This window comes from Diceros bicornis, chromosome 22, assembly GCF_020826845.1.
Source record: "Diceros bicornis minor isolate mBicDic1 chromosome 22, mDicBic1.mat.cur, whole genome shotgun sequence".
Classification (NCBI taxonomy): Eukaryota; Metazoa; Chordata; class Mammalia; order Perissodactyla; family Rhinocerotidae; genus Diceros; species Diceros bicornis.
In genome coordinates this window covers 24224328-24248332 of record NC_080761.1, presented here as the reverse complement: position 1 = coordinate 24248332, position 24005 = coordinate 24224328, and the positions used below count along the sequence as shown (strand labels likewise).

At 38.9% G+C, this 24005-nt stretch overlaps 1 protein-coding gene across 1 annotated transcript in view; it reads left to right on the top strand.

The window, feature by feature from the left end:
- Positions 1–24005, top strand: part of PIP5K1B (phosphatidylinositol-4-phosphate 5-kinase type 1 beta) — a 282690-nt gene that overhangs the window by 194907 nt on the left and 63778 nt on the right. Inside the window, exons 8-11 of the mRNA XM_058565703.1 lie at positions 8493–8704; positions 10566–10649; positions 10766–10814; positions 13600–13684. Of these exons, the coding sequence (XP_058421686.1) occupies positions 8493–8704; positions 10566–10649; positions 10766–10814; positions 13600–13684 (430 nt within the window). The remainder of the gene's footprint in view (positions 1–8492; positions 8705–10565; positions 10650–10765; positions 10815–13599; positions 13685–24005) is intronic.

Sequence of the window (24005 nt, the reverse complement as noted above, 5' to 3'; positions counted from 1 at the left end):
TTTCTCGGGCCTCTTGGTTCATCTTCCTGTCAGTTCCACATTTTGTTTATTTGGTTATTCTTTAGATCTTCCATCAAAAAATGATTAGGTGAGATGAGTATAGAACATAGCAAGTTTTGTGCTTTAACCACTTTAGTTAAGATCCCAAATAATTAATTTTTATGTTTATCTGTGCCATCTCGAGCCTGTCATCAGCAGAGATAGTGGTCAGTTTACTCTGAACAGGTATATAAATGCATTTCATGTAAGCATTTCAAAGCAGTGTATTAAACTTTATTTTTGAAAAGTTCAAACATCCAAAAGTAGAGGGAATATTACAGTGAACCCCCATGTGCTCTGTACCCAACTTCAGCAACTTCCAACTCATGGCTAATCTTGTTTCATCTCACTGCCCGCCTCCCCGTATAATTTGAAGCACATCCCAGGCATCGCATCATTTGACTCATACATATTTTAGTAAGAATCACTAAAAGCTAAAGACTCCTTTAAAAAAAAAAAAAGTAACTATAATCCCATTACCATTCCTTTACAAAATTATCAATTCTTACTAATCATCAAATAATAGTGTTCAAATTTCTAATTGTTTCAGAAACAACTATTTTTGTAGTTTGGATCAGGATTTAAGTAGAGTCTACTTGTTAAGCACCTTCCCTCTCCACCCCTCGTCACTTGTTTTTTCATTTCAAGAGTATTTATTAAAGAAATTGGTTTGTTTATCTGGATTTTGCTGATCACATCCCCGTAGTTTCTTTTAACATTCTGCTCTCTCCTGTTTTTTTTTCTGTAGATTGGCTGTTAGATCTACAGGTTTGGTCAAGTTGAGGTTTGACTTCATGTTCACTGTCGTCTCCTTCCATAAGGAGACACATAATGTCAGAATACTTTTCTTTCTGTGATGTTAGCAGCTATTGATGACCACTGATTAGATCCATTCATTAGGGGTTGTAAAATGGTGATGTTCTCATTTTATCATAGCTAGAACGCTGGAAGGTTTTCTAAACAAGAGCATGCCTGGGACATCATAGGTGCTCAATAGAATATTTATTGAATGGATTAATTTCCTGTAAGAACCCTGTGACATGGGAAATTATTAGAAACCTTGCTCACCTAAGATCCAATTAATAAAGCATCTCTCTTCCTCCTAGAATCACCATCCTTCTCCATATTGCATAAGGCATCAGTCACAGATCACTTGATTTGCATTGTCTTCTTTACTGTTAATATCTTCTGGTGCTGGGGACCAATTTTTAAATGTGACTGTTTGTAAAGGTCTTTTGGATTCATCCAATGATTTTTCTTTCTCAATCTTATGATAACTTAACTTAGCATTTGTTACAGATTGAAAGAGCAGACAAATGAGGACAGGACGGCTAAGGAGGCCCTGAGATGTGTTTCAGGACAGAGCCTCCCTCTGAGGGCCTACACCAAGCACTCTTGGATGGTTAAAGGGTCTTTGCAGTTGACCTAGCCTATGATGCGCTCTCCTTACAAAGCCTTCCTAAAAAGCAATGTGATCTTCTTGCCAGACTCCCAGCTCAGCAAACAAGCTTGCCTATTATCTGCCATGTAGTTGTGTGCCTACTAAACAGTAAACTAGAAGAGTCTCTGTAAATAACAGCTTGATTTTTGCCCTTGACACAGTATGTATAGATGCCTCTGGTGTGGGTAGGTTTGAAAACACTGTAGACTTTTATCTTTATTTTTCTGACAACATAGAGCACATAATCACAGTCAATGCTTTCAGTGCTGAAGATTTTTCACAAACATTGTAATTTTGAAGGTCAGGATCAAGTTCCTATATTTAAGATACAAGATGGGGCCAGCCCCGGTGGCTTAGTAGTTAAGTTCGGTGTGCTCTGCTTCAGCGGCCCTGGTTCGGTTCCCAGGCACGGACCTATAGCACTTGTCTGTCAGTGGCCATGCTGTGGCAGCTGGCAATAGATGTTAGCTCAGGCCGAATCTTCCTCAGCAAAAAAAATATATATATATACAAGATGTAGTGCTATACATTCTATGCTGCCAAATATTTTGGTTTTTACTTTCTTGTTCAAATGGAAAGCAATATTACAAATACACATTTTTGCTCTGTTCAGAGTGTGCAGCAGGGAGCACAAAGCAAAACCAACCTTTGGTGAGCAGAGCAGTCTTGTGTGTATGATAGGAAAATATGGATACAACCTGAGGTTGAATTTTATTCCATAGAGGGACACTGATAACATGGTTGGGTTTTCAAAGGGGAGACGTATTCCCAACGTTTGTTGAGATCATGAGTATAATTTTCACAGTGGCAAGAGTTGAGATTGGCTTTGAAAAACCAGTACGATCTGAAAAGATAGTAACGACCTTCCAGAAGAAACAACATGAGCAAAAACTTCAGGGCACATTTAGGAGCAATTAAGGGATTCCAGTTTGACTAGCCTGGGAGGTGACTCTAGGCAGGTATCAAATAACAGAGAGAAATTGGCTGGGGCTGTAGTGGTGAGGACCATCAATGTCAAATTGAGGCACTGGCACCAAGCGATGGTGAGAGACTAAGGGCTTTGAGTAGGAGTGTGATGTGGCCTGGTCAAGTGAGGGTGTCGGGAAGGGATCAGAAAGGGGAAAAAGGTAAGTTGAAATCAAAGTGTTAGTGAAGAGGGATGTTTTGATTATAGAAAGGATGGGGGCAATCAGGATGGGGCAATTTAATGAAAGGAAAAGGAGTCATGGAGTCTGAAATCCACATTAGAATGATTTTAAATCAAGCAAGTGAGGAGAAAGAACTGCTTTAGGGGATATAAAAGTTTAGGATTCCAGCAAAACAGCATACAGAAGTTTAGAAATGTCTAGAAGTCCCTTGGAAATAGATAGGGCTAGAGCTAGGGAGTGAGTCTGGACTAATGGTGACACTTTAGGAATTGTCTGTAGAGCAATGATAGTTGGAATCTACTGCTAAAAGATTCTTAAATCAAAAAAAAAAGATTCTTAAATCTATCCACATCTCCCTCGAGCTCCCCTGCTGCCACTTCATTCAAGTATCATCATCTCTTACCTGCACTACTGAAATAGTAGGTACCCCTTATGTGGGGTATCTCCATGGTGCCCTGAGTTTTCCTTCTGAGCTTCCTTTCCATCTGTAATTCATGCTTGTGTAATTTTAAGGATGATATAGTTGTCTGTTTTACTTACCCCGATGATCTAGCAACTTCCATGGTGCCTGGCACAGACTAGACACTCGATTTTTTCCCCCAACAAAAAGAGTAAATGAATATCACCACTGAAAAGTAAAGAAAGAAAAGAATTGAGGAGAGAACTTTGGTGAGCGTCCTCTGGGCACAGAAGGATGTGACTGATTCTAGCAGTGGAAGAGTATCAACAACAAGAAGAGCTAACATTTATTGGGTGCTTTCTGTGTGCCAGTCACTGTCTGTCCTAAGACTTGATGTGGATTAACTCAGTCTTCACAATAACTCAGTCAGATAGGTGTCCCTATTATCTCTATTTTCCCGACGAGGGTACAAGGCCCAGAAAGGTCATATACTTTGCCCAAGGACAAACAAATAGGGGAGCCGTGAGTCAAACCAGGCCACCTGGCCCCAGAGCGTGGAGTCTTAACCACCATGCAGCCACTCCGTCTCCCTCTAGCAGTGGGACAGAAAACAATGTGCAGTGGGCTAAGGAGTATGGCAGAGAAGAGGGAAAAGGAAAAGGAGGACCGGCCACTCTTGATGACCTTTGGCTGGGAAGAGAGGATAGCAGTGCCTATCATTCTGAGTTGGGATACATAGGTCACCAAATCTGCAGACAGCGTATGGCATAAGAGCATTGCTGATGCGTCATGGCCATGAGAGCCTAGAGAATATGCTTTCATTTCAGGAACAGATAGCTTTGATCATGTCTTCAAGATATTGTCCCAGCTGCTTTGACATTGACTTTTTTACTACGTTCCAATATTATCATTGACTTAAAATAGTCCTTGAGAGAGAAGAGAAAAAATAATCTGGCTTTGACAGTGAAAAGCATTGTGGTATTCTTACTTCCTTTCAGTTTTACATATGTGTGTGAATCCTTCCTGCTTTCTTTGTTTTTTTTACAAGTGGGGAAGTAAGTCTTGACCAAGCTAGATCGAAAAACACCTGTGTTTGCATTGCAACCTGCATTTTGCATAGCAAATGCACAGGTAGAGAATCCACCAGCAACAGCCAGGTCAGGCAGACATTCTGGAAAAAAATGTGCACCTGAGTGACAGACTAAACTGATTGGCGTCTGTCATGTTGCAGAATGTTGCACACTTTCAACGCTCACGTGTGTTAAGATTTTGGCAGATTTATCAATTCCTTTCATTAAAGAACTGGGAGGATATGAATAACAGAATTATTTTGTTCCTAATTGATGCAGATCTGCAATGCACGTGACTAAAATCTGCTCCCAGAATTTTTCATGACAGAAGTTTTGGAATTTGATTTAAAATATATGCCTACATACTTATTTTTTCTTCCTTAACATTTTTTATGGAAGGTGACTTTCCCTAACCCAAAATTCAACTATCATGGTCAACTTTCCATACAATGGAAATAGAATTTATCTTTTTTAAGCCTTTCATTCTGAAACTAGGAGTCTAGCCTCCTGAGGACAATCCAGCATCGTTCAGGGATGCTGACAATCCAATTTAAAAGTACAGAGAAAATGAATCTCTTTTTAAAATTTATTTGTAGCTTTTTCTACTTAATTCTCTCTTGAAGTTTTTTTTAATTTATTTTAAATAAACCAGGACTAATGTTTGACCACTTAAAGTATTGAGATAGTTTCTTACTTTATCCAACAATTAAAGTTGGACCACAGCCTAATTTCATATCACTTGTAAAATGCACGTGTTCTCTTTGGCCTGCCCTTGGGCAGAAAAAGAGCCTGCATGTACAGATGGAACAGTTCAGGTTGAATATTGCATTAAAAATATAAGAAAAATTATTTTATAAAGAAAGCTTTTCAATAAGCAGAGTTAGTTGGTAGAAGCTTTGCAGATAAAAGTGAAATGTCCAGGAGTGACTTTCAATCTTTACCACTCTGCGTGCCTGTTAGGAATAGTCACAATGTTGTCACAGGGTCTGATTAGAATTTGCTTTTGAAGGCAGTTCACTGTTTGGAGGAAACATTTACCAGTGGGTACTTTGGGCTGTGCAGGGCACAAGGCTATGATTTTTGCCCATTGGAAATGGGACCGTTGCCTCAGACAGATTGTGAGGCCATCATTTTATAGCCCAGTGACCAGAATTGCCGTGTCAGCCAACCCTTTCCTATTGAACATCTGGGTGATACTACTGGGTACCTACCTACCCAGAACTTTTAAAGGAGTCACGACTTGCCAGAAGGGCACTGGTAAGCAGTCTAGAAATGCAGTCATATTTTTGTCGGCTTTTTATGAATTTGTTTTCAGTAGGGACGGTTACTTCAGGCTGACACCTATAGCCTCTTGCAATGAGTCACCATGAATTATAATCACGATGAGGATAGCTAGCAATTAATTGGACACTTTCTTTGTACCAGGAATTTTTCTGGGCACTTTACCTGCATTACCATATTTAATTTTCACAAGCACCCTGTGCAGTAACGAATATTATTGTCACCATTTTACTGAGAAGGAAACTGAGGCACAGGGAGGTAATGTAACCTGCCTAAGGTCACAGAGTCCGTGCTCTTTATCTTGCATGTCCTCATCCCACAGTCTCTCTAAGCAGGGAAGCACTAGCACCGGTAAATGTGAGTAGGGAAACTGGTATCTGCAGATGGTGATCACTGTGCAGGGTTTCTGAAGCTCTCTGGCTGGGCACTATTCCCCAGCCGTCCTTTCAGTATGGTAGAGAATTAGAAAGGCCAAGATCCTTCTACCCTTGTTTCTATCTGAAGAAAGCATCCAATATCTGTTACTGTTTTCTTTTAAGAGGCTGGGTCCTTGGCGACTGTCTTGTTTTCTTCCATGGCTCTGTGCTACCTTCTGGCGGAGTAAGGCATTGATACACCTCCATGGAGAACCAACCAATGAGTCTGATGCTGGAGCGTTGGGTCAGTGATGAGGAGCTTTTCCTATCACTCTTCCTTCCTCCTCCAATCTTGGCTTCACTCCTCCTTAGGTTAGGGAAGCTGGTTCTACATTGTGCAGGCCACTCTCTGACCTCTTGAGGTAGAAATTTCCATGGCCTAAACTTCTTAAATAATAAGATTCTATACTCATTTCTTGCCTGCCTCCTTTCTGAAAGTACTCAGCTTAGTATATTGGAAAGATGAAGATGAACACTCCGGAATAATTGATACTCATTTGCAGCCCACTTTCACGTTTCCTCATTGATGCAAAGATGCATAAGACCCAGGGGTAACCATATTTTTTGAAGTCCACATATGCTATCATCATAAAGCCTGCTTCAGATGCTATCCATTAAGTGACAGCCACAGATATTTGAATCTGTGAGCCTGATCCCTAAGCCTGAGCTTAGCGGTTAAGTGCGCGCGCTCCGCTACTGGCAGCCCGGGTTCGGATCCCGGGCGCGCACCGACGCACCGCTTCTCCGGCCATGCTGAGGCCGCGTCCCACATACAGCAACTAGAAGGATGTGCAACTATGACATACAACTATCTACTGGGGCTTTAGGGGAAAAAAAAAGGGAGGAGGATTGGCAATAGATGTTAGCTCAGAGCTGGTCTTCCTCAGCAAAAAGAGGAGGATTAGCACGGATGTTAGCTCAGGGCTGATCTTCCTCACAAAAAAAAAAAAAAAAAAAGCAGTTGGGCTACATCAACTGATGATTGGGTAAAGATGTGGTGTGTGTGTGTGTGTATATATATATATATATATATATATATATATATATATTAAAGTTGGACCACAGCCTAATTTCATATCACTTGTAAAATGCACGTGTTCTCTTTGGCCTGCCCTTGGGCAGAAATAGCTATATATTAAATAGCTATATATATATATATATATATACACACAATGGAATACTACTGAGCCATAAAAAAAGACAAAATCATCCCATTTGCAACAACATGGATGGACCTTGAGGGTATTATGTTAAGTGAAATAAGCCAGACAGAGAAAGATAAACATCACATGATTTCATGCATATGTGGAGGATAAACTGACACATGGACAAAGAGAACAGGTTAGTGGTTACCAGAGGGATAGGGGGTTGGGAGGTGGGCATAAGGGGTAAAGGAGCACATTTGTGTGGTAACTGAAATTTCACAATGTTATAAACTATTATGACCTCAATTTTAAAAAAGCGATTGGGCTGAGGGAGAGTGAGAAGCATAAGAATTTCTGGATATTCGATCCCCGGTTAAACAATTATCTGTATACTGTGATCTTCAAAGGCATTTCCTAACTAGGGTATAGTGACACATTATCATGTTGGTTCAGAGACAGCTGTTCTGCCACGCAGGATTGTCTTACTTTCTGGGCTGTTTTGATTTTCTGAGCAGCTTTGTGTGAGACATGCCAGGCATTAAAAAATCTATTGTAGAGGAAAATCATTTACAAACTATTAGGAAAAGAATTTTATCATAGAGGAAAATACCCCATTTTCAGGCACTGTTTCTGCATCGAAGAAAGGTTCTGAGTGTCAGAGCCCCACCTACATTCCAAAGCCATGTTGACTGCCTCTTATCTTGACCTTGTCTCCTGTTATTTTCCTGTTAGAGCGTCGCTATCTCCTTTGTCTGCTGCATCCAGATGCTTTTAATGCCTTCTCTTCCCACTGTTTGCTGAGTGGATAATTAAGCATTAAGTCCTGTTCTTTGTTGAGATCATAATTTTTTTTTTTTGAGATCATAATTTTTAAAAAGACTTGCTATAGGGAACCAAATGGCAACTTTGAATGACAAGCTTTGAAAAGGAGACCACTGGACTCCAGCAAGATTAAGATTTTGAGAACAGAATCCAGACAGAAACACATTCCGGCTGAGTCTTTGTGCTGAGGAAGGTACAAGCTGGTAGAGATCATTGGTTATTGGGTCCTCTGCTCTAGTGCTTAAGGGCATGGATGCTGAGTTGACTACCTGGGTTCAAATCCCGGCAGTGCCACTTACAAGCTGTGTGATATTGAGCAAATTACTTTCTCTCTCTTTGTCCCAATTTTTTTCATCTGTAAAATAGAAACAATAATAGCACCTAGCTCAAAGAGTTGTGAGGACTGAACCCAAGTGAACCGCTGAGCACCTGGCACATGGAAAGTGTTCAATAAATGCTATTAGTGAAACATTCATGGAGGGTCAAGAAAAGATATGCTTACTTTAGATTTGTGTAAAAATATCATCTTCGAGCCAATTGTGGTAATCCTTACTGGACATGACCTACTAATAACCTCAGATGTTTTCATTTTGATTTTTCGTCTATCAGCCACCCCCTGGGAGGGATGCAGGAGCTGTGTGTCCACGTATCTAGAGCTCTGTGATTCTGTGCAAATGAGACTTTCGAGCTATTTAAGTTGACCAGCCTCCTGGTTCTTTTGCTTACTCAGGTGCTGGAAAGCTTCAAGATCATGGACTACAGCCTTTTGCTGGGAATCCACATCTTGGACCATTCCCTCAAAGAGAAAGAAGAGGAAACCTCACAAAATGTGCCTGATGCTAAGCGGCCGGGGATGCAGAAGGTCCTCTACTCAACAGCAATGGAATCCATCCAGGGTCCAGGGAAATCTGGAGATGGGATCATCACAGAGAACCCGGAAACGTAAGTGCAGCCACCTGCCCGCCCACCGACCCTCTTGATTGTGGCAGCCATCATTGGGTAATTAAATGCAATCACGTTCCCCTCATGATGGCTCTTTAGGAATAGATTCCTACCAGATGCTAAAATGGATTAAGCCAGCCTTCATTCCTGTTCATCTGTGGATAGTTAGATGAGTGCCAGTTCTTCGGGTTATTATCATTCTTTCATCCACATAGTTTCTTTTTTCAAATGGCTCCATTTTTTAACAATGGCTGAAAATGTTTTTACCCCCATTTACTCCATATTCAAAACATCCACCACAACAGGGAGAATATACTTTGAATTTGAATAAACGCATATTCAAGCAAATAGAGGATAGGAATTATGTTTGCAGTTCAGAGCTTTTTATCTGCATAAGAAGATTCTGTTGTTCTAGTCCTACACCCTGGCAGATGTGGTCTCTTGCCTCAAACAGATGTGATAGTAACTGCAGGATTAGTTTGGATGTATAAAGTGCATATTGACTAACAGAAACAATTATGACCAAAGAAAATTATCAAAATGGGTGACTGTATCACGTGTGTACTAGCTGAGCAAGGAGACTGAAAGAAAGAAATGATTTTCCTTGGGCTTAAGTGACTGCCTTCTAGGATTTTCTTTTCTTTTTTTGTTTTTTTTAATAATTTTATTTATTTATTTTTGCCCCCAAAGCCCCTGTAGATAGTTGTATGTCATAGCTGCACATCCTTCTAGTTGCTGTATGTGGGACGCGGCCTCAGCATGGCCGGAGAAGTGGTGTGTCGGTGCGCGCCCAGGATCTGAACCTGGGCCGCCAGCAGCGGAGTGCGTGCACTTAACCACTAAGCCACGGGGCCGGCCCTAGGATTTTCGAACAATGACTAAATCACAGGCATATTTCACTTTTATAAAGGAAATTCATACATATTAAGCTTTTTTTTAGTCCTGGATCGTAAATCCATTTAAATGTCCGATAATGGATTAAACAAATTATTCTATGTCAGTATAGTAAAATACTACACAACCATTAAAAACCACATGAACGTTGAGTATGAAGAAATTTTCATCATTTAGCAAGTGAAAAATTCAGAAATTAGGGGCCGGCCCTGTGGTGTAGTGGTTAAAGTTCAGCACGCTCCACTTTGAGGGCCTGGGTTCGCAGGTTCGGATCCTGGGTGAGGACCTACACTACTCATCAGCCATGCTGTGGCAGCAACCCACAAAGTAAATAGAGGAAGATTGGCACAGATGTTAGCTCAGGGCTAATCTTCCTCAAGAAACAAAAAAAGGAGGATTGGCAACAGATGCTACCTCAGGGCCAGTCTTCCTCAGCAAAAAAAAACCCAAAAAACCCCATAAATTAAATAATCACTTTTGTGGATTAATAAATACACACTCACCCACCACACACACATGTATACTGGAAAGGTGTACCAAATTTTAATAGTGGTTATCTTTGCCTCCTAGGAATGGATTCTTTATATATTTTTTCTTTCTGCTTTTCTATATTTTAAAATCCCACAGTGAATATATAAAAGTATTGCGTTTTTAAAAAGTAATATTGTAAAATGCTTTAAAAATTCTTGCTCCTGGTTTTAAAATAAGGATAATTTTTTAATTGGATCCTTCCCCATCCAACTCTTCAGAGTTGACAGCTATGGTATTATACTCCTTTGTGGGAAGTACATCATTCTGCATTCCCAGGAAGACTTTAACTGAGGCCAAAAAAAAAAAAAGAAAAATGGAGAGATTGTCCAGAATTCTTAAAGATTGTCCATTTTTATTTATAGTCTATTTATTATAAATGATTTTTAACTTCCTATTCTTATATTATAAAATATTTTCTCTCTTGCTCTATCAACAGGATGGGAGGCATTCCAGCTAAAAGCCATAAGGGAGAAAAACTACTTTTATTTATGGGCATTATTGACATTCTGCAATCATATAGGTAAGAAATTTGGGGAAGTGGTTTTTTATTATTTCAAAATAAATAAAGCGTTCTGAAAATTCACCAAATGGGAGTGATTTTACATTCTCATTTTTATTTTTTTTGTCTATGTTTAGGTTAATGAAGAAGTTAGAACATTCCTGGAAAGCTCTTGTTTATGATGGGGTAAGTGACTTATCACGTTCATTGCTAAACTGTATATATTTGTGATTTCTCAGAGACTTCAGACTGTGTCTAGGAAGCTGTGTCACTAGACTTGATGAGGAAACAAAGGTCGTTATAAACTCAGAATCTTAGCCTAGTAGATTGGTTCAAATCTAAGAACAAAGACAACATGAATTTGAATTCCTGTTCAAATAGAGGACATCCAGCCTGGTGGCTAGGTAGAAGCGAGGAAAACAAAATGAAGTCTTGTTTCTATGTGACATCTGAAGAGCCCAGTTATGAGATGATGATGAGAAAAAGGAGGAGACTCTTTTCATAGGCGCTGGTAAGATCAGTAGGATAGCTGAAATGAAGTTCTCACAAGACCAAGCTACAGAGGGATTTGAACCTGACTTGATGGTGGACAGCCCTGGCTTTGAACCCTCGTCGCTACTTTACTAGCCATGTGATCTGGACACATTGCTTGTTATTTGGCCTCTCTTAGCCTGGTTTCTCATTTGTACCAGGGGCATAATAATAGTACCTAGTACCTGCCTCCTAGGGCTGATGTGAGGATTAAATAAAATAATGCATGTTAGTGTTCAACGCAATGCCTTACACATAGTAAGGATACAGGAACTGAAAACTTGTAAGTTATGGATTTAGACATGACTAATGCTGACTGACATGAGGTGCCTTTTGGACCCAGAAGCAGCATAACAGAAGAAAAAAATCAGAAAGCAGTCTCTCTCTCTACACACACACGCGGGTATTCCTATCTAGATGTTAGCTTTGCACTTCCTGCTGCTGACAGAACGTTTACTGGCCTCAGCCTCCCTCAATTAATAACTTGAAGTGACACTTCCACAGAATACATTTGTCAAAGATTAGCTTACACATTGTTTAAAGATGTTAACAGAAGCTTTCCTTTGAAAGAGGATGAATTATAGATGCTATTCTTCTCCTTTCTTGGAAAAGAGCACCCACTTTCTCAGTTCTGTGGGAGAATGGTCATAACATTTCAGTGTAAAAGATCTGCATTTGGTCCAGGCTAAGGAATGACCTCCACCACAATGCACTTTTATACAGCAGGGTCATAAATTTCTGTCTAAGAATTAACCTTAGGCTTATTTTTCAGATCAAAGATTCCTTGTATGAAAGGCTAAGATGGTAGGTTCCTTTTTTACCGTCCAGCTGAGAAAAGTTAGGGACTACGTAATGCCTTGAACGTGGAAGGGAGAGAGTAAACACCTGGCTTCATTCCCCTTCTGTTTGCTGAGACAATTTCAATTCCTTGTTACCAGACAGGATTCCTGATCTGAGTGGCCTAGTCCTCTTGGTCAGATGCTTCCAAGGGGCCCCTACCTTTGTCTAGTTAAAATGTATCTTCTGGTTTTTTGTTTTTTTTTTTAAGAAAATCTTTGTGCAGATTATATATTTGTGAAACTGTAAGCAATAATTTTTATTTTTGTTTGTTTACTAATGTGCCTCTTATTTAAACAATGTTTCTTCATACCAAAGAGAACCACAATCTAACTTCTCTTGAAAGGCAAGGGCTGAGTCTTAATCGTCTTGCATCCTACAGTATTTCTAAATTACTGCACTTGTTGTGAATATGTGTCCACTTCAGACAGAAGCTTCCAGAATACTGGGGAGAGTACGTGTCAAACCACTGGGAAATTTCCCACCACATCTACAGCATCACTGGTAGTCTAGAGGACCGTTGTAAGTGGCCAAAGAGGATTCTTCTGTCCTGTGTCCTTCATAACGTGCTGATTACAGAATCACCTTATGCCTCATATAACACCTTATTTCACAGATGAAAACAGTGAGGCATTGAGATACTCTTTTCCCAGGATCACACAGCTTTTTAAAGTCAGAACTAACACCAGAACCAGGTCTCTGGACCTCTGGTCCAATGTGTGTTTTTTCTTCCAAAGCCACTGTTAGATACTTCATAGTATCTACACTTAAATTTTTAGAAGTTTTCTTATTGGAATTCACAAACCTGGAATCAAAATGGAGCATTAAGTAAGCAAATGTACTACTTCTAGAAATGTATATCTTGGATAGTAAATACTAGTACTGAGTAAACATAAAGAACGAGCTCCTTCATCTATCTCCTTTCCTGGATTTGTAATAAAATGCCCCTTCAGTCCTAAAGACTCCTGCCAAGCATGAGAGAATTGAGTTAACAATTTAATTCAATTTAACTCTATCTAATTAGTAGATAATTCAGCGTAACGGGGGTCATCCGTCAGCCTTGTCTCCTAGAATCTTCCCAGTGTCGATGCACCTTGTTACTGGGAGATGAAACTAGCACGCTTTTTTTTTTTTGACCTAGATGTCACTCTTACATTAGGATTGTTTTGCTTGTTCACGTCCCCAATTTTTGGTCATGACTAAAAGTGTTCTCCTTTATTCCCGATGACACTTGAGGCACTGCTTGCCTATATGTAAAAATGACATATGTATGCCTCATGACACGCAATGGAATAAGGACCAGCTATTTTGATTGATAAAGCAGAGTCTTTTTGCTGTCTCTCCCCTGCCCCTCTTAATGTTTTATTTCATTCTGAGTCTCTAAAATCTTTGCCCACGTTGAGTCTTTTGTCCTCCTCCCCCCGCCCGACTCCTGGGCCCCATGGGACACAGGGCATTGCTCTTTTCCAGCTCTCGACGTCCACACCCTCTGGTTAAGGACATTGGCCAGCAAAGAACCAGTTACCAAAAACCAGGGTCTTTTTTCTAGCTTGAAATGAAATATCTGAGAAGTAAACCTATGATACTTGATTTGTCTTTTCAGGATACTGTTTCAGTTCATAGACCAAGTTTTTATGCAGACAGATTTCTGAAGTTTATGAATTCCAGAGTTTTCAAGAAAATTCAAGGTAAGATTCTTATGAAAATTTTTTACTTTTAGCACTTAGTCGCTGACCTCACTGTGTGTATCTTTGCGGGATTTTTATTGGAAGAGTTGGAGCTGTTTATCTCCCTATAACAGTAATCACTTAGTAATTATGGTTAAATATCTCAGTCAGGTATTTATGGATGCCATAATCATTAGAGTCCTATTTTGTGGTGAAAAAAATTAGAGGTTGCTAAATGTCCAACCATATAATATATTGATATATCATGATATGATCAAATAATGGAATAGTATGCAACCAATAAAAATGATGTGTTGAAGGTACATTTAGTCCTTATAGATATAGATTTATTTACATATATGTAGTTATTGGTTTGCATACCTAAATGCACAACAAATTCTAACGGGACATATGAAACTGTGGACAGTGGTTATTCTCCAGGATAGACCATATGTTAGGCCACAAAACAAGTCTCAGTAAGTTTTAAAAGACTGAAATCATACAAAGTATCTTTTTCAATCACAATGGAATGAATCAATGAAGAGTGAAAACTGGAAAATTCACAAATATGTGAAAATTTAATAGCACACTTTTGAACTACCAATGGGTCAAAGAAGAAAGCATAGAAAAATTATAAAAAACTTAGAGATGAATGGAAACAAAAACACACATGCTAAAAACTTATGGGATGCTGAGAAGGCAGTGGTTGGTGGGAAGTTTAGAGTTGTAAATGCCTTCGTTGAAAAAGAAAAAAGATCTCAAATCAATATCCAAACTTTAAACCTTGAGGAACTAGGAAAAGAAGAGGGAACTAAAACCCAAGCTAACAATGGTTATTCGGAATCAGGAGATTATGTGGGATTTTATTTTCCTTTACATCAATATTTATTGGATTTTCTACAATGAGTATATATTATTTATGTAATAAACTGTGAAAAGGAAAAAATAACCCTATTATTACATATGTTATCATTTAGCTGCTCTGTGGTCCAATTTCGTTACCCATAAAATGACAATTTAGCCACACAAAAAAATCCTGAAGAAGTAGAATGTTCAGATTTTATATTTATGTAAGACAAATTTTTCTTGTAATATTTATTGGAGTTTTATGTTAATGAAAGTAAAATACTTTTTTTAAGGGTTTTTATTTTATTTTTTTTCCAGCTTTATTGAGATATAATTGACATATTGTGTAAGTTTAAGGTGTACAGTATGATGATTTGATGCATGTATATATTGCAAAATGATTATCACAATTAGGTAACTTAACACATCCATCACCTAATGTAGTTACAATGTGTGTGTGTGTGTGTGTGTGGTGAGAACATTTAAGATCTACTCTCTTAGCAACTTTCCAGTATATAATACAATATTCTTTTGTTTGTTTGTGAGGAAGATCAGCCCTGAGCTAACATCCATGCTAATCCTCCTCTTTTTGCTGAGGAAGACCGGCTCTGAGCTAACATCTAATTACAATATTCTTAACTATAGTCACCATGTTGTATAATATTAGATCCCCAGAACTTATTCATCTTACAACTGGAAGTTTGTACACTTTGACCAACATTTCCCCATTTTACCCACCCCCCAAAGCCCCAGTAACCATAACCACTCTTCCGCTCTCTGTCTCTGAGTTCGACCTTTTTAGATTCCACCTGTGAGATCATACAGTATTTGCCTTTCTCTGTCTGACTTATTTCACTTAGTATAATGCCCTCGAGGTCCATCCATATTGTTGCAATTGGCAGGATTTCCTTTTTTTAAATGGCTGAATAATATTTCATTGTATATATGTGCGTATATATATATATATATATACGCACATATATACACACACCACATTTTCCTTATCCATTCATCTATCAAGGGATACTTAGGTTGTTTCCATGTCTCGGCTGTTGTGAATAATGCTGCAATGAACATGGAGGTGTAGGTATCTCTTTGAAGTAGTGATTTCATTTCCTTTAGATATATACCCAGAAGTGGGATTGCTGGATCATATGGTAGTTCTGTTTTTAATTTTTTGAAGACCCTCCATACTGTTTTCCATAGTGGCTGCGCCAATTTAAATTCCTACTGACAGTGCACAAGGGTTCCCTTTTCTCCACAACCTCAACAGCATTTGTTCTTTCTTGTCTTTTTGATAATAGCCATTATTATCACCAATAGTGATGGGTGTGAGGTGCTATCTGATTGTACTTTTGATTTGCATTTCCCTGATGATTAGTGATGTTGAGCATCTTTTCATGTACCTGATGGCCATTTGTATGTCTTCTTTGGAAAAATGTCTATTCAGATCTTTGCCTATTTTTTAATCAGATTATTTGTTTTTTTGCTATTGGGTGTGGGAGTTCCTTATATAGTTTGGATATTAACCCCTTATGGGATATATGGTTTGCAAATATTTCCTCCCATTCTGTAGGTTACCTCTTCATTTTATTGATTATTTCTTTTGCTATGCAGAAGCTTTTGAGTTTCATATAGTCCCACTTGTTTGTTTTTGCTTTTGTTGTTTGTGATTTTGATGTCATATCCAAAAAATCATTGCTAAGACCAATGTCAAGAAGATTTTTGCCTGTTTTCTCCTAGGAGTTTTATGGTTTGGGGTTTTACATCTAAGTCTTTACTCCATTTAAGTTAATTTTTGTGAGAGTAAAACACTTTCAATGTAAAAATTTTGGAAAATACAAAAAGATGCAAAGAAAACAAATGAAAATTACTTGAAATCCCACAACCCAGAGATATCCACTACTATTTTATATACTTCCTACCAGTCTTTATTTCTGTGCTTTGTGTATTCATATGAAACTGGTAACATAATTGTGTACAACTTTATGTATATGTCCTCTATTTTTTGCATAATATTATAACATGGATAGCTTCCCGTATCATTCTATATTCTACAAAGACATCATTTAAAATTGCAATACACCATTCAAATTGTATGGATGTACCATAATCTATTTAACCATTCTTTCAGTATTGGGCATTTACATTGCTTCTCCTTTTTCTATTTCAAACTAATATTTTTATGAACATCATTTCAGATAAATGTTGTGTCCAAACTTATGATTATTTCTTTGGGGTAGATTCCAAGAAGGAATATTAGGGGCTTAAAATGCCGGTAACTGCACAGGAAGATTGTCACTGTAGATTTCCACAAGAATCTATATTCTTCTAGCTCCTAGCCAGAATTAGTCTTTAAATTATGCTCCTCTGATAAGTAAAAAATGTTATCTGATTGTTTTATTTTGCATTTCTTGAGTACTGGTGAGATTCAACCATTATTCATTTTTATTAGCCATTTCTAATTCCTTTGAGAATTGAGCTTCGTAATATTTGCCCATTTATATTGGGTGTTTATTATTTTTCCAAATGATTTATATGAAGTCTGCAAATTAAAGATATCAATCCGCTTTCAGTTTTATTTCATTCTAAGAAAAACTTTGTTTTTCATTTTTTGTTTTACATTTGACTAGCTCAGTAGTATCTTAAAATTGCTCTCAAATTGAGACCACTATAAATTAAATTCTAAGGTTTTTTTTGCCCGAGATGAACCATGAGATAGTATTCATTCAAACTGCAACCAAATTTAAACTTGTGGTTTAAATCTTGCAAGGAAAAATTCTCTGCCTCCCTCCACCCTGCGCCAAGGTTGAGAAACCTGAATTTCCTTGCAGCCCCTAGTAGGTTTATGGAGGATGTGGCCTTTGGCGTCCCAGCTTTTGTGAGGCTCCTCCATGAGACTCCCCATCTTGGGGTTTTTTTCTTTCTTAGTAGCATATAAATTAATGGTACAATCAATGGCGTCTTCAATTCCATGAAATATGGCGTGTGTTGCAAATCTTCCCAGTTTGTGTGGTTTATCATGTTTTTATGTAACAAGTCTTTTACTTCTCAAGTAGTCACATCTATTGACTTTTTCCCATTTTGATTTCTTAGTCTACTTTTTATAATATCTTTACTGAGGTATAATTCACATACCATGAAATTCACCCTTTTAAAGTGTACAATTCTGTGATTCTTAGTATATTCATAAAGTTATGCAGCGATCACCACTATCTAATTTTAGAACATTATCATGACCCCAAAAAGAAACCCCACCCCATTACTAGTCACTTTCCATTCCCTCCTTTTCCCAGCCTGTGACGACTGCTAATTTATTTTCTGTCTGTATGGATTTGCCGGTTCTGGATATTTCATATCAATCAAATCATACAATATGTGGCCTTTGTGTTTGTCTTTTTTCACTCAACAGTGTTTTCAAGGTTTCTCCATCTTGTAGCAGTATCAGTACATTATTCTTTTTTATTGCTGAATAATATTCCATTGTATGGATATAACACATTTTGTTTATCCATTCATTAATTGATGGATATCTAGGTTTTCCATTTGGGGGCTATTATGAATAATGCTGCTATGAACATTTACGTACAAGGTTTTGTATGGATATATGTTTTCATTTCTCTTCGGGATATACCTAGAAGTGGAATTGCTAGATCAGATGGTAACTCTCTGTTTAACATTTTGAGGAACTACCAAACCCTTTTCCAAAGCTACTGTACCATTTTACAATCTGATAGCAATATATGAGGTTTCTAATGTCTCCACATCCTCACCAACATGTTGTGTCTGTCTTTTTTTTTATTTTAGACCGCCTAATGAGTATGAAGTGATATCTCGATGTGGTTTTGATTGCATTTCTCTAATGACTAATGATGTTGAACATCTTGTTATGTGCTTAATTGGCCATTTATATGTTCCTTGGAGAGATGTTTATTCTCTCTGGCATTTGACGGTGGCGTTTGATGCCATCACTCCACTGAAATGTTCTTTTCGAGATCGTCAATAATCATTGCTCAGGCCATTGACCAACTTTCAGTTTTCTTAAAACTACAGTATTTAGACCACTGATATCAGTTCTCTGTGCAATATTCTCTTCGCTTGTCTTTCATAATTCAGGACTGTCCCTGTTCCGTCCAGCCTCTCATGCCTCTCCTTGTTGTCCTTTGGCAGTTCCTCCTCTCTGCCTTACCCTCATATGTAGGAGTTCAGAAGGGTCCAGGCTCCAAATTTGTCTCTTCCCCCTTGAAGAACTCTCTGGGTGATTTCTCAGTCCCCCAAGACTTCAGTTACCATCCGCGTACTTACAACTCACTCCCCACATCTCCAACAAACCCCTTTGCCTATCCAACCTCTCCAAGTAAGTGTCCACCAGATTTCCCAAGCTTGGCATGCTCAAAATTGAATTTGGCTGCTCCTCCATCCCAGAACCTGCCTCTCATCTTGCATCCACACCTCACTGAAGGCCACCACAACCCACACAATTACCCAAATCAGAAATGTTGGCATCATGCTTCGACTCCTTCCTTTTGCTTACCACTCACGTGTAGTCACCCACCAACACCTCTTCTCACTCTGAAATATCAGGAGTCCATCCCCTCTTTCACATGCCTCTCCTAATTCAACCACTGTGTTTTTTCTGGTTTTGCTTTTGGGGGTTTTTTGCATAAAGTTGTGGCCCCTATGCTGGTCTCTTGCCTCCTGTCATGTCCCCCATCCAATTCAGTCTCCCCACATTGCAGCCAGAGAGATCAGTTTAAAATACAAATATGTTCTTGCTAATTTCTTGTTAAAACCCTTCCATGCTAAAGAAAAAAAAAATGTTTTTTAAAAAAAAAAAAACTTCTGTGGATTTCCTAGTACACAAAATCCTTAACTTGGCTTCTGAGTCCCTATGTGATGTGGTCTCTTTTTCCTTTCCCCATGACTTCTCCCACACCTCATTCCATGCTGTACCCTACCCTCTAGGCTCCCATAGCTCTTAACTCCTTGCACTTACCCCAGACATTCAGGCTGCCTCCACATCTCTGCACCTTCTTGTCTCTTTGCCTGCAACACTCTTTCCATGCTTCCCCTGGTCTTCCTTCAGGTCTCAGCTTAGATGGTGCTAGCTCCATAATACTTACCATAGTGAGTAAATGAGCTGTTTTTCTATTTCCTCCCCTAGACTTTGAGGTCCCTAAAAGTAGGAACTGTATTTGGTTCACTCATATCTATTCTGAGCACCTAGCACATTTCAGTCATTATTTGATGAATAATTGAGCAAATGAAGGAAATTTTCATCTAATACCAGCATTTCAAAGGGTAGCAATTTAATTAGTAAAGTTGACACTTTAAAACACAACTTGAAGATGCTTTATCAACTATGATTAGTTTAAAGCCCTGAATGCCTAAAGGCATACTTTCTTTGTAGGTGAAATCTCCCTCTCCCTACCCTCACCCCAAAGAAAACAGAACTTGGTCTTCAAGTTTCTTTTTTCAAATTAACCTTTTCAAATTTTTTAACCTTTTTAAATCTATTATCCTGCAGTAGAATTGAGTCATGCTGCCAATGTAATAATTTCTACAAAACCCTATAATTTTTTCTGGAAGTATTAGTCACCAGAATGTTGAAACCTCACTTGAAATTCTCTACCCAGATAATGTGTCTAAAGTACTAAAACTTAGTTTCCTGAAAGGAATATAATAGTACCTTAATTTGTTAAAAATCAACTGTCCTAAGATTTCAGAACAATAATGCAGTCATTCGACCAACCTTTGAGTGCCTAGTGCTATGCTAAGCATTCATAATATAGAAAGCTTTTTTAAAAAAATTAATTAGTTTGTCCCTCTGTAACTTCATAGTCTGTTTTGGGTCAGGGATTAGAACATGTAACCGATTTATAATGTAATAAAACGATTGATAATAGAGTTTTGCGTACACTATTGTGGTACAGAGAGAAATAAGATCAATTCTTCAAAAAGAGAGCTTCGCAGAGAGAAGAATATTTAAATTAAGTCCTGGAAATATAAGCCAGCATTCATTAGGAAGAGAGGCAAGAAGGGCATCTCAAGTAGAAGGAACAGCATGTACAAAGGCCCGGGAGTAGGAATGAACATGGTAGGGTCAGGAGATAGCAGACAGGTGAGCTGAAAAGCAGTAAGGTATAGAGGGAGTTGAGTGGCAGGATGTAGGGCTGGAAATGGACACAGGATACCTACCACATGACATGGTTTAGTCAAAGACAAATCCAGGAGTTTCTGTGGCCTAAAAGAAGGTACAGCCAGCAACCCAAACCATCTTTTGAGATAACCAGTCAAAAGAAGTCCCTGAGGCATTCAATTTATGCAAGATTTAAGTCTTTATCTGCTGAGACTCAGATAATTCCTTGAAGGAAGATTGACCATTTAAGACAAAAGTAGAGTTGGCCCTCCGAATCCTCAGGTTCCACGGGTTCGACATCCGCAGATTCAACCAACCGCAAATGGAAAGGCCTATGATGGTTGGGCCTGTACTGACGGTGTACAGATGTTTTTCTTGTCGTAATTCCCTAAACAATACAGTATACCAAATACTTACGTAACATCTACATTGTACTAGGTATTATAAGTAATCTAGAGTAGACAGGAGGATGTACCTAGGTGATATGCAGATACTATGCCATTTTATATAAGGGACTTGACATCCGTGGATTTTGGTGTCCACAGAGATCCTGGAACCAATCCCCCATGCGTACTGAGGGATGACTGTAAATGCTTTCTTTAGGTGCTTTGTGGTCCTGACAGGGGTTTGTTTTGGGGTCCTCTCTGCTCCTCATTGTGTGTGATGCTGATAATGAACAAAGAAGCTATTTCCTTTTCTGGGCTCTTAGCCTTGGCTCCATTATAAGCCACAAGTACGGACAGCTCTCTAAGTGCCTTCCCTCATCCACATTTCCTTGGTGCTGGCAACATTCTTTGATCCTAGCTGTTTCTCACCTTGGAGAATTAGCGCTGACCTAAGACCTATGCAATTCTCAAAGCTTTTGGTCTCAGGGCCACTTTACATTCTTAAAAGTGATTGAAGACCCCCCAGAGCTTTTATAGATGTGGATTATATCTATCTATATTTAACAGAATTTAAAATTGAGAACAATTTTAAATGTTCGTTAATTCTTACAATGTAACAATTAAAAAACCATTGCATATTAACATAAGTCAATTTTAACAAAAAGTAAAAAATTTTAACATAAAAAGTAATTATGAAAAATAATTATACTTTCCTAAACAAATAATTCTGTGAGAAAAGTGGCATTATTTTATATTTTTTCAAATTCCTATTTCTGGCTTAATAGAAGACATCTAGATTCTCATAGCTTCTGAATCCAATCTGTGGTGATATCACAGGTCATGTAGCATCTGGAAAATTCTACACTTGTGAGAGAATGGGAGTGAAAAAGGCCAATAATGTCTTAATATTATTGTAAAACTAGACTTAACGTTGCAGACCTTCTAAGAGGGTCTCAGGGACCCCTCATGGTCCCTGAACCACATTTGAGATCCTCTAAGTTAGAAGTTTTAAAGTACTATATTAAAGGTTGGGAGTCGAGGGTTTATAAAAGTTAGCAGATGGGCGGGCCCCATGGCTTGGCGGTTAGGTGCGCGCGCTCCACTGCTGGCGGCCTGGGTTCGGATCCCGGGCGTGCACCGACACACCGCTTCTCCAGCCATGCTGAGGCCGCGTCCCACATACAGCAACTAGAAGGCTGTGCAGCTGTGACATACAACTATCTACTGGGGCTTTGGGGGAAAAAAAATAAAATAAACCTTTAAAAAAAAAAAAAAAGTTAGCAGGTGGAATGTTAAAGAAAAAACCAGCGTGTGGCTAATTACTTCAACCCTGTAAAGCAAGTGTGACCACTGTTTGATAGGATGGGAGTTAAGGAAAACATGACTTATTTGGTCCACTTATTTAAATCAATTTTGGTCACTTTTTAAACATTCAAAATCTCCTCCCCCCAGAGGAAAACAAACTTTAGTTTTATCTTTTTTTCCCCCTCACTGTAACCAGAAAATGGAATGCTGAAGAGCTAGGGAATGAACCATCAATAGGACAACTTAAAAAAAAAAGAAAGACACCTGAGGTTTCATGCTTTCTAGTTCTAAGACCACCATCAGTAGGACAACTTAAGAAAAAAAGAAAGAGGGGGCCGGCCCTGTGGCGTAGTGATTAAGTGAGCGCGCTCCGCTGCTGGCGGCCCAGGTTCGGATCCTGGGTGCACACCGAGCACCACTTGTCACGCCATGCTGTGGCGGCGTCCCACATAAAGTGGAGGAAGATCGGCATGGATGTTAGCTCAGGGCCAGTCTTCCCCAGCAAAAAGAGGAGGATTGGCGTTGATGTTAGCTCAGGGCTGATCTTCCTCACAAAAAAAAAAAAAAAAAAAAAAAGACATCTGAGGTTCCATGCTTTCTAGTTCTAAGACCTTGAGCAGGTCACAACTTTTCTACTCTCGGTTTCTGGATCTATAAAAGGGCCTGCCTACCTCCCTCAGACAACCGTGTGGATAATTCAAGATATACACTGTGAATGTTAGCTTCCAAACTCTAAAGCCCTCTACAAAAGTTATTTATGATGTTGATGATATTATTATAAGACTGCTCACGGGACACATAAATCTTCCCTTCTCTTTAAGTGGAAAGATGGTCCTCCAGTCTTCCCTCATTGTGTGTCCCAAAGTCCTTCTCCAATTAAGTTCTTGCAAGCTGCCTATGAGAAGGCCCCAGATGAGCAGTGTAATCTAAGCTCTGAGATTCCCACAGCCAAACACAATTACTCCAGCACATCTGCTGTCAGGTTACCCCCTTATGCAAACCTCCAAACGAGGAGAGCCACTGCCAAAAACAAGTTCAGGGGACAGCATTAACAATCCCCCACTTCCCTCTTGCCCTGCTTTCCAAGGAAATTCGCTAACAGTGTTAAGCCAAGAAGAATTACTGCAGCAAAGAGTGGATATAAATGCGGATGGGCTGGCTGCAGCTGAAGCAGGTCCCACTGCCGTGTCGTAAGTAAAGTCACAGCCTTCAGCGAGTATGATTGATAGTGAAGTACATTTGCCTTGGTTCAGGTTCCCAACACACATCTGAAGTTGTAGAATGCTGTTTGGACAAAGATCGGGAGTGAATTATATGTCTGACGTAGCCATGACCTGGAAAAGACCCAAAGGACAGGAAATTTCAGTGGAAAGTCACTGAAAGAAAAAAGCAACCAGAAGTTGCTTGGCTAAATTGGTCAACATGAGTATAAGATTAAACATTGGCATGTTTAGAAATTCCCAGTCCCCAGTTAATAAAACTGGGGTCATGAGAATTCTCCGTACTTTACCATCTGCGTGGACCAACCCACCCAACCTCCTCCCAGCACTAGGAAAACATTGCTTGCAGGAGGAAAAATAAATAATTCTTCAGCAACAAAACATTTGAATTTCACCTCAAATCAGACTTTATTTCAAGATCTGGAGAGGCATTTCAACTAGAATTT